The sequence below is a fragment of the Tremella mesenterica genome (assembly GCF_000271645.1).
Source record: "Tremella mesenterica DSM 1558 unplaced genomic scaffold TREMEscaffold_11, whole genome shotgun sequence".
Lineage (NCBI taxonomy): Eukaryota > Fungi > Basidiomycota > Tremellomycetes > Tremellales > Tremellaceae > Tremella > Tremella mesenterica.
In genome coordinates, this window is record NW_006711235.1 from 153,950 (window position 1) to 165,137 (window position 11,188).

At 45.7% G+C, this 11,188-nt stretch overlaps 3 protein-coding genes across 3 annotated transcripts in view; 1 reads left to right on the forward strand and 2 right to left on the reverse strand.

Annotated features, from left to right (window-relative positions):
• Positions 1-1,838, reverse strand: part of TREMEDRAFT_72189 (uncharacterized protein) — a gene marked incomplete at its 3' end in the record, with an annotated part of 3,568 nt that extends 1,730 nt beyond the window's left edge. Inside the window, exons 1-4 of the mRNA XM_007006843.1 lie at positions 1,599-1,838; positions 1,483-1,552; positions 1,169-1,278; positions 716-866 (exon numbers count right to left, since the gene is read on the reverse strand). Coding sequence (XP_007006905.1) covers positions 716-866; positions 1,169-1,278; positions 1,483-1,552; positions 1,599-1,736 — 469 coding nt within the window. The 5' untranslated portion in view covers positions 1,737-1,838. The remainder of the gene's footprint in view (positions 1-715; positions 867-1,168; positions 1,279-1,482; positions 1,553-1,598) is intronic.
• A 724-nt stretch (positions 1,839-2,562) lies between these two features.
• TREMEDRAFT_64436 (uncharacterized protein) lies at positions 2,563-3,314 on the reverse strand (the record flags this gene model as incomplete). The annotated part of the gene is made up of 2 exons (XM_007006722.1): positions 2,563-2,875; positions 3,193-3,314. The coding sequence occupies 2 exons, from the start codon at positions 3,312-3,314 to the stop codon at positions 2,563-2,565; spliced, it is 435 nt and encodes a 144-aa protein (XP_007006784.1).
• Positions 3,315-5,610: 2,296 nt separating this feature from the next.
• Positions 5,611-6,751, forward strand: TREMEDRAFT_64437 (uncharacterized protein; the record flags this gene model as incomplete). The annotated part of the gene is made up of 4 exons (XM_007006723.1): positions 5,611-5,864; positions 5,892-5,983; positions 6,345-6,390; positions 6,556-6,751. The coding sequence occupies 4 exons, from the start codon at positions 5,611-5,613 to the stop codon at positions 6,749-6,751; spliced, it is 588 nt and encodes a 195-aa protein (XP_007006785.1).
• Between the last annotated feature and the right edge of the window lie 4,437 nt (positions 6,752-11,188).

The following is an 11,188-nucleotide window of genomic DNA, read 5'->3' on the forward strand; positions in this document are numbered from 1 at the left end:
AGGGGCCTATCAAAAGATTTGAGCAAGGAAAAAGCAAGGGGATTGCCGTCGTCCATATCGGACATTATCTCGCCTGTAGGTCCAGCGAACCAGGTGAGGCATTTGCATTGATCACGGAACCGAGATTCCCTTCCATCGGTCATGTTCCACTAAGCAATCATCACCCCATCTTGCCTCGTCTCGATGAAGATGATCGACCAGGACTTCCTCGAGTCGAAAATAGTATTCCGTTCAGTCTGAATACATTTCATGGTAACACTCGTTCTCCACATCGTCGACAATCTCAAGCCACACGGTCCCAAAAGGGAGAATGGGGACCGTCAGCAGGTCGGTACCAGTCCTGTCGCCCACTTCAGCCCCTTCTGCCTCCACATCAAACCCCACAACCTCCACAGATCCGTAAAGGAAGTTTTTTCCCCACCATCCCGTTCACCCCCGGAAGCATCTAGTAAATTCGGGCCCCTCCGGATTTACCTAGCGGATCGCCGCGAGATTGAGACTCAAGTGATTCAAAGAAGTTTGGGGGGGGGGGGGCGCGACTCCGAGGAAGCAGTGGAAGGAAGCATATGCCTGATATGAGGGTATGAGGGGTGAGAATCCGAAGGGAAGCATCTCAAACATGCGTATGAGAAAGTATGGGAAGAAAGGGCAAACAGGAAATGGTGGTTCATCAGTGCAGAGATTGCATAAAATAAGAAGGAAGATGATAACTGACCATTCGCACTTGTCCCACATAAAGTAGTACACAATTGGTCCAACCCATTCGGAGCGACAGTCATCAAACCTTGATTTATCCATTCTGACCATTGGACAGGAGGGAAACTTCCTAAACCTGGTCTATTCAAGGCAGCTTTGATAAATTCGTCCTGGAATGTCAATACTTTTTCCTATTTACTCGAATATGTCTGTTCATCCAGATGAGCCAATCTGTCGTATTTCACCTCAAACCCATGAACCGGTACTTCCGCCTTATTCCAGGATACGGACACTTACACTTTAACACTTGAGAAGACAAAGAGGTCGTAACGTCTTGGAAATGGGCAATGAGGGTGGTGAATTGTGGATCAGACCGAGGAAGAAGGATGGAATGCGTTTTCCGTTTGATAAGAACCAGGTAGGTTGGGAAGTGGAATGGGAGTGTGGTGGGATGGGAGCAAGGAGAACTGACCGATTTGGCATATTCCAACAAAGGAGGAGAGTTGTATCCTACGGCTATAGAAGCGACTTGGGCGAATACGTCCAAAAGGATATTACCATCTGCATCTACGATATAATTACCTGTCTGTCAGCTACAATCTTGCAAACTTCCTTTCGTAATACCATGGCACATCTGATTTTCGTTACAAGCCTGTGGCCCAAGTGCAAGTGTGTATTACGTGCCAGGGGAGCCACGAGCATGGATGATATTTCAAGCAGGTAGATAGATGACAAAGACAACAGTGTATGAAGAAAAAGATGAGTGACAATTAATGAGAGACCCACCAGAAGACTTTTCATAATCCGCAACGAAATAATGAGCTCTGGGATCTTGGAACTTTCCTATTTCCTCTGACTGCATGATTGGCGTTATACCATGATCATTCGAGAAGATGACTTACCAACGCTAGAGACTTAGGACCAGGGACGGAGGTCAATATAGATGGAGCACGAGGTTGAGAAGGATGCAAGTCGATGGAAGAGAAATGCCTGGAGAAGGTACGACGGGTGAGGGAACGGGGGAAACGGAGGACGCTCATCCTTGTCAAGTTAATGAAGGTGGTTGGAATGGGGAAGAGTATGTGATGGACCCATACTTATATCTTGTGATGTTCCGTGGGGAGAAGCAAAGTGAGTATGTGTGGATGGGGGGAAAGATAAGATGGCATCATCCTAGAAAGGGACGGATGGGATTGTTAGTGGTATACCTGGCAATCTGTTGCCCCACAAAAAAGGCTTCAGATAGCTCATTTACTTTGACCTCAGGCGCATGTGCTTCCCATGCTGCAGTGTCACTCAAATTTTCAATCAAGCGTAGAAGCGGGTCTTGCGTTTTATAGGCATAGTCAGAGAGAGACTCCGGTGCCTTTTCAGTATAACCTTGAGACATGATTGATCCGAATTGTGGATGAGAGATGAAGAATAGTGGGGAATAGAGGCAGGATGAGCCTTTTAACCGCACACACTTGGCTTCCGTGAAACTCAAATCTGACTTGTGGGTAGATTCACAGGTAGAAGGAGAAGGCAGCATCAAAAGATCCTCAATGATGTCATGAGAAACTTTACAATTCCATGGGAAGCTCTATGATGTCATGAGAAACTCTGTGATGTCATGAGAAGCTCTATGATATCATGAGAAACTCTGTGAGGTGAGAAACTCTGGGTGTCATGAGAAACTCTGTGAGGTGATGAGAAACTCTGTGAGGTGGTGAGGAACTTTGTGAGGTCACGAGGTACTGTTTGCGGAGTGGGGTGGTATGTCTGACGATACACGACAGGATATCTAGTGCAGTGTCCTGTCGAGACGGAGGTCTTGTTCATTCCTCAACCTAGCATTGTGTGCTAGATGTTCTATTACAAGTTCCATCATTCTTTGTCTCCAATGACCTCGTTGTCCAAACTCTCTCTCTCCAACCTCGCGCACACATGTGAAGCTTCTCGCCATGGAGATGTTCCATTCAGTATCTCATCAAGCAGCTCTTTGCTAGAACTGTCATTCTCGGCCATGTGTTCCTCATTTTCTGCCATAGCTCCCAACATTGCTGAGCTCCAGCCATCCCTCGAAGAGCGCAAGATATCTTCTAGCTTGGGATTCGCTTGGATGTTACTCAATTCTTCAGTCTCCGCCTCAGGTAAAAAGGAACATAGATGTCTACCAAGCACAAACCCCGCTGGTTGGCTGTGATGTACTCCTCATGGCTATAGGAACCACAGTTTTGTACTGCAGTCTGCGGCTTGATGTTGTTGAATATCTGGGATAGGTCTCTTTCAATGATGTTGAGACTGATGTGGTCGGAAGAATACATATTCTACTCAGCAACACCCCTGTCAAAACCGTAATATACTCCACTGATAAGTTCTCTCCTTGTTCTATTCCCGTGGTTCAGCAATGGGTAAAGACAGTGGCTTGTGATGTATGAAGCCAGTGCTAGACCAGAAGATGGTAACACAGGATATCTGTACTGTACCTATGTATGTGGAGGACTTGGGGATCACGAAAGTGAGAAAGCTCTGGCCGTGTCCGGACCCCTCTGGAGCTGCATGGTGCTCTGGCCGGGTCCAAGAGGGGGGTTTTGAACCATGCAGCTCCAGAGGTGCACGTCTCCAGCCGTGTCCATAACATGTACATCATCCACTCAAGTTGTCACGAAGTGACAAGACAGCTTGGTTAAAGTTGGATGGGTTGGGTATTTAACCAGCGACCGACGGTTACGCTTAACCGCCGGTTAATAGGCCTCTTAGCACAGTGGTTTAGACCACTGTCTCTGAAGGGCACTGTTATATTGTCTGTCAAGGATACTGCCTACCCTGGGACAGAGGACAAAGGACAAGGGGACAAGGACTAGGAGTGACAAGGAATACACTTAGATAACAAGACTGAGTCCAACAAGGAATGGGACTGTGACCCAAGGAATGTCTCTGGCTTGTCTAACAAGACTAGGAAGGACTTGGACTGGAACTGTAACTGGACTGGACTGGACTCAAAGAAAGGGTGGCAATGGAAATGACTTTTGATCAAGAACTAAAGAAGAACTATGTAAAACTATGAGGGGTTTATATCTATGAATTGGGCATTCTACCAGGTGGAGTCGTCCTGCGTAGGAAACCGTCGTAATCCTTGTGTTCCCTACTGTTTTCTAACTAACAGCAACTGACTGCGCCCTGTTCTTGCCGTGCTGCGTATAATACGCTGTTGACTGCACGCAGAAGTACGCATGACGACGTAAACCATATGTTCGCCTAAAATCCAACTATACTAAAGTCTTGGGTCTCATGCCATACCAGGCATTGTAACTGAGAATAACATAACTAACTAAAGGTCCAGGTCTCTTGCCTCAAAGGCATCAGAGCAGAACTAAAACATGCGGAAACTGATACTTGTGATTCATGACATTGTCCCAATGCTGCTTAGTTGGTCTTGTGACACAAGTCCAGTCAACTTTTCTTAAATTGTCTCAACTTATAACATCATACAACATGTGGATCACCCCCCAACCTTAATCACCCTCCCATCACTGTGTCACGACCCAGCTCTTGCAAGGTCCTGACCCCAAAACCCTGAGCTGTTGGAGCCGATATGAGCCGATATCAGTCGATATGAGCCAATATCAGTTGATATCAGTCAATATCAGTCAATATGAGTCGATATCAGTTGATATCAGTTGACATCAGTTGATATCAGTTGCAGTGTTGTCAGGTTGTTATTAAGGGTCGTTTTTAAGTTACGTAATAACCCGTAATTACAGCCTTAATTTGGTGGTCCAAAAAAGAGGGCTTAAAAACGTAATATCATTTTCCTCATGCTGGGCTATGGGGACTCATTCCTGCATTTCTTTGAGTAACACATGCACTGTATCAACACATTCCATCAGCTTCTGAAGTGACTACAGCTTCTAGAATGGCATAAATGGGCAGGAGTGACATGAATGATTGCAGTATAGTGAAGGTAGAGGACTATGGTGGAGGTGTGTTGTGTCACGTGACCTATTCCTTCACCACTCATAGTAGGGGATGATATTACGTTCTTAGACCTTAATAACCCACCCTGGCTACCCATTTTACAACCCTTAATATCTTAACCCTTAATATAACAACACTGATCAGTTGATATCAGTTGATATCAGGTGATATCAGGTGATCATTGAATTACGTGTTGGTCCTTCAGAAGAGTATAAATACTAGACATATCTACTTTGTAGTTTTCCTTTTCTCAAGGATCAAAATTTTATTTGCCACTCCCAAAAGACCTCTTGACATACTACTTACGCTCAACACATCCCTCATCATCATCACACCTGTCTACGCCATCACACACGTCCTTGTCATCATCTCGACTGTCACAGGGTTTGTTCTTCGTTAAGTTCCTAGGACTGACGGCCAATAACTTCGTGGGCTTTGACCTTTAACTACCTCGGTGTTTGAAATATGAAATAGATGACAATAACTTCTGGGTGTAATAACTTCGTACTTTACTAACTTCTATCACTAAGACAACAACCAGAGATCGTCAAAGATCTCTGGGAACTTTGCCCCTTAAGTACTTCGTCCTTCCCTAACTTCGCCTACGCAGAACTTCGTTCAACCCAAAGCCCCGAGCTTTGTACCTGATGAACTTCCTCCTCGACAAAGTTTGTGCCTCCCTAACTTCTTCTCTTCCTAACTTCGTATTCCCCTAACTTTGTATCTGCCTAACTTTGTATCCTCCTGACCTCCTACATGACTAACTTTGTCCCCGACGAAGTTAGTTTCCTAATACCCTCGTGGGTGGTGAAGTTCATGAGAACTGGGTCGTTGATGGTGAACTGATGTCCAAAGGAACCTCGTTGATGGGAAAAAGATGATGTGGTGCCGTGTGATATCGACCTGCCTATCAATAAAGGTGAACTCACACAAGTTCTTGCTCAGGAAGAAGGAATGAGCGGTTGGGTTATACAATTCAAAGCTACTGGAACAATCATGGTTTCTTGGGATGTGCGAAGTGCTTTGGAATATACAGTACCAGCACCTATCGTACACGAACATTTACCAGCTGCAATCCCAATACAACCAGCTCCCACTTGTACGCCTACGGTCAATGTACGACCTGCTCCATTACCAGAACCACTTCCTGCCCCTCCACAAGCCCTTACGCCCCCTATCAAACAAGTAAAACAACTGTCACAAACTAAGTCGTGACACCTCAACTATCCCACCAGCAACGACCCTCCTTTGACCATCAAAACCCCATCACGTCATAATCTCTCCAATCTACACGTAACTCAGGACAGCTGGGACCGACTACGGCAAAGTAAGACGGAGTTAGGTGGACTAGAGACAATGGTGGCAGAAGTACGGCAAAGTTGGACGGAGTTAGGCAGAGTAGGGACAATGGTGGCAGAAGTGCGGCAATGTTAGGCGGAGTTACTCGAAGGTGGAGAAGGATGGCCAGGGACTCGGAGAAGTTGGACGAAGTTTGTTGAAGTACGTCTAAGCGCGAGAGGGTTGGATGAACATCTAGGAGGAGTAGATAATAGTAGTTGAGAAGATTACTGAAGTTCTTCAGCGATCCTTGATTGTTGTCAGTAGTGAGATTCATAGAGATAGCTACATTCAAATCGAGATACATCACCATCAGTAAAAAAACCCTGGTCAGAGTGACTACGTTGAAGTACACCGTGGTTACACCCCTTTCAACGCCTGCGCCCTTCTGTTTGGGTGAGACACCAACTCCAAAGTGTCAAGTTAGCCGAGGTTCTTGGACCGTCGGTCCGTTAAAGAGAAGTGATTCGACTGCCGTGACACAAGGTAAGGCTAGAAGCACCAGGGATAACAGGCTGGTAAGGAGACGCAGGACAAAGTGTGGCAAAGTGAACAGAGTAGAATGTTGGCGATGTGGGGAGGTACAGTGAACTTGGATCGCGACTACGCGCACACCATGAATCTAGTTTACACACACCATTCAGGGTCAATCACAGGGTTTGTGAAGCCACTCCCCTGGAACTCCAGCCTGAATCAGCCCAATTTCCTGAGAGCCTGGGCCATGTCACACAGGTTGAGCCCCGACGATCTCGAGTGATACAATTAATTCCGCTTTTACCTCCACCGCCACATTGGTCATGTTTCAACTTTACCAACTCTTCTCTATCATTTCAAGTCATAGAATCACAAAATAATTTATTTCATCACATTTTACCTATCAAAATTCTAAGCTCAAGGCTGCGACATGGTCACAGAGGTTTCCCCTTCCATTCTACGTACTTTAGCGGCCTTGACACATGCATTAGCGGCCTCACAAAGACAAAAAGGGAAAGAACTCACCCTTTCTAGATCTTTGGCCTAGGACTGGATTCTTTTTGTCTTTTCCATGAGGATTTTTCTCTGTGCGGCCGTTTCTGGACACTTATTCGACTTGTGGCCTGGTTTGAGACAAGTAGAGCACTTTGGGAGAGGTTTCTCGACACCCCAGGCCCGTTCACCTGCAGAAGCAATTGTACCGGTCTTATGTACCTCGCGACAACCTGAAGGAAGTTTACCTGCATGTTTAGCCTTCTCCTGAGCCCTCGTAGACTTCAATGGTGGGTTCCTGAGCCTTGGTTCTTCAGAGAACTCTTCAACTTCCACTTCAAGCTGAACCACCGAATGTCATGAATAGTGATAAGGAATTCTGACTCATGCTCAGAATAGTGATAAGGAAATATGACTCATGCTAGGAACTGTGATAAGGATTGAAGGAAAATATGAGTCATGGTATTTAGCAGTTCAGCAGTGAGGCATTTACGTGATTGGCTGAAGCCTGGAAGGTTCAGCAGTTTAGCAGTGAGGCATTTATGTGATTGGCTGGAATTAGTTTCCCGTGGTGCACTCACTTTGAGGCATTTATGTGATTGGCTAGAAAATCCCTCACACGCTTTTTATTTAGTACACCTACTTTAGTTTTGAAGGGTTCAAAAGGAGCACATCTCCCCCCTCTTTCTTCAGCAATGTATCTTCATCTTGAAGTTGAACTTCATCTTTGAAAGTCACCTAGTTGGTCCTAACCCAACACCTCAGTACCCTCAGTACCTAAGGCAGTCATCAAGCTCTACGAGCCAGAGACTAAAACCCTTCAGTACCCAAGGCAGTACTTTGCAACCACAGTCTACCCGCAGGCGTGACACCGAAGGATTTTCACGATTTTTGCTGAACTGTTCATCAATCGCAGATTTCAAGCTCTTCATGTGACTCATTGAGGTTAGTTTCCACTGGTTGTGAAAGTCTTCCGGTTTAAGAGGACGATCCTGACGAAGCAGAGAGAGAATTCAATGAGAACAAGGGATCCCAAGGGCCGAAGTGGTGGTACCTAAGCAGGGGACACGGGGAGGAGGATTTTCACTTCGGCCACTTTTGATAGCTTGATCTGTAAGATTTTTTTGATGTGAAACCATTTTCAGAGCTCTGTCAGAGATAATACCATTCACCTGCACATTAGCAACACTCAGCTAATGTCTGGACAGAAGACAAGGAAGGAGAAAGACCGGAGACGTACCAAAGACATGAGAGGACCTGTCTTAGTAGCCTTTTCGTCATTTCCAACTCCATGGCCATTGTGTTCGTGGCCCATTGATCATTAAAATACTGCTGAAGATCATCCACCACATAATACATGTCTCTCCATCAACGGTCCAGGTATGTCTTGGCCAGGCTATGTCTTCCTTCAATGGGAGAAGTCGTACGAACCCCAAAATGACAAAATTCGTTGGTGTACGCATAACAAAAATGCTCCTTGTGATTGTCCAATAAAGTCATGACGTGATCCACTGCAGGACGAAAATTTTCAGAGTACTCTTCCTTTAACATCATTATCCCGTCCTCCATTGCTTCAACCGTCCTGGCCTGCACAATCCACACTGTCCGGGCCCTCACAAACTCAAGAAACTTCGGCTTCCACTCTTCTAGATGATGAAAATGTTTTCCAAAATTGCGCTTGAGGCTTTCCTTTATGTGCCAGAAGCAATAAACGAGTTTGATGTCGGGATATGAGTGTTCGAGACCTCTGTGCAGAGCAGCTTGCTGATCTACCACTGCTACCTTGAACTTTTTCACCATTCCTCCTAACAATTCTCGGAGAGCTTTGATAGCTAGCTTGTACCAAGCTGTTGTTTCACGAAATATGAATACAACTCCTGCAGTAATTTTTTTCCCAGTGGCTGTAAATCCAACCATATGAAGCATTGGTAGTTTATACGCATTGGTTTTACAAGTCGCATTGAAGTCAAACAGATAAGGAAATCGACGGGCCAGAGCTCTGGCTTTGGGGGTGGAAAAGGCAAGGCTACAGAGCTGATCGTCTTCGTTCTTGAAGGCTTTAAAAAGACTGTTGGTACCCTCGAGCTTCTTGATACACACCTCTGCAGCAGTGTGTCCTGCACGAGCTTCTTGGCGAGTACGAAAAGACAGGTTGCTGATGTCTTTGGGGATGATGGTGAGACCGAACTTCTTGGCAACTTCAGCACAGATTGTTCGCTGTTTACGACCTTTGGCTGACTCTTCTTCAACAAATTTGCGAGCTTCAGGAGAGAGACGGCAAAGTAACTTTAAGGAGACGTCTTTTATTGGTGGGTGGTTATGAGTACCATTTCTAACCTCTGCAGACCAATCCCATGTGTCCTTTTCCTCCAAAATCTTTATACCACACGCCCACGCATGGTACCCACACCCTGTCTTGATTGATTTACAGTTTCTCAAAGGTTGAAGTGGTGGATGGGCCCAAATGGCAGCTGAGTCAGGAAGTGGTAGCTTTGGGACATGGTTTTCAGCCTTTTCTCGATAGGGACGATATTCCCCGTTACAAACACATCGAAAATCGATGACACGACGAGTAGGGCTTGTGTACTTTGAGTGGGCGATAATGAGAGCGCAGTTGTGGTCTGCATGAAAGACATACAGGTCGCGAAGCATGTCTTTCTCTGAGTACCAGCTCATAAATTCCCGTGAGGGGTGGCTGAGTAGTTCGAGGGGATCTACTGCGTTGAAATCATGGTCCGAGGAGGCCTGTGAGCTTTGGTGGTGGAGCCCAAGAAGACTGGGAGGCTCAGTATGAGCAGGAGATGAAGAAGGGGGGGGGGTTGATACATGTCTTGGTTCGGTGGAGAAGGAAGAGTGATAGGACGTCCTTCTCTTTCAGCGGTTTCGATGTCATTGATGAGTTGCAGGAGATCCAGATAAGGGAGTTCTTCATCGTAATCATCAAAGGGGATGTCTTCTTCATTCTGGAAGGGAAAGATAGGCTCAGACATCTTGAAAAAAGGTGGGGAGATGTCTAGAAACATGTCAGCATATGGCGTTGACTGAAGTTCGAAAATGTTAAGAAGGAGGAAAGTCGTATGAGATCAAGAGACACTCTTACATGACGTTTCTAGTATCAACAGAAAGCTAGAGAGCAGGAGAATTGATTGGTGAAGACAGCAGAGTGAAATGATTACACAGTGCTGTTTTAAGAGGTTTGGCGTATAGGTGAGATGAGCCAAGATACAAGTTGAAATGATGTACGCGTTGAGTGGCATGTGTGACGTGTAATTTTGAACCACGTAGTGGTTGAAGGTACTCAAAACGTATGACAGGAAAAGGGGAGGTAAGGACTAGAATGACAACTTTTCCGTGTGAAAAGACTAAATTGACATCACACCCTACAATAACATCAAAGGACTAAAATGACATCACCACTTTTAGGAAATTTTGGTCACGGCACAATGAAAATGACACTTTCTAGTATCCCTGTGGGGTAAAAGTTATCTTCAAAGGATCAAGTCTCAAAATTCATGGATAGGGATGGAGAATCATGTAATTTGACTCCTGTCATTTTAGTCCTTTGATGTTATTCTAGTCCCTGGTGTTATTCTAGTCTTTTCACCCGGAAAAAGTGTCATTCTAGTCCTTACCTCGGAAAAGGGCAATTTCAGGCAATCAGGAAACTAAAATCAGCTGATCATAGCCAAAAGAGGAGTTTTTCAGGAGTGCCTGCTCAAAGGACACCAATACCCTATGATTGACCCTGAATGGTGTGTGTAAACGAGATTCATGGTGTGCGCGTAGTCGGGATCGTGAACTTGGGCCAAAGAGAACAGAGTGCGGGGCAGTGCAGAGTTGTGGGATATTCTACAAGGGGAGCAGAGAGGTATAGATAGTGTACAGATCACTGAACTTTCTCAGCAATTTTTGATTGCTGTCCGTAGCCAGAGATACAATCAGTAGCTGCCACCATCAAACAAGGGAGATATATGACTAAGCAGCACAACCTACTATGGCAAAGTGAGCTGCAGCACTCCAACAATCATCTTTGTCTTGTCAGTGTCAGGATCACGGGTACCTGGTTACGGGAGTGTAGAAGTACGACTACTACACTCCTGCAAACTCGGAGAACTTGCCCGATTGGGGGTCCACCTTTTGGGCAGTGAAATTCGGACGTATCTATGGCGTTAGGTCAGTGATCGGCCGACGACCTCTAATGACGTGGTGATTGGAGGATCTCGTCTGT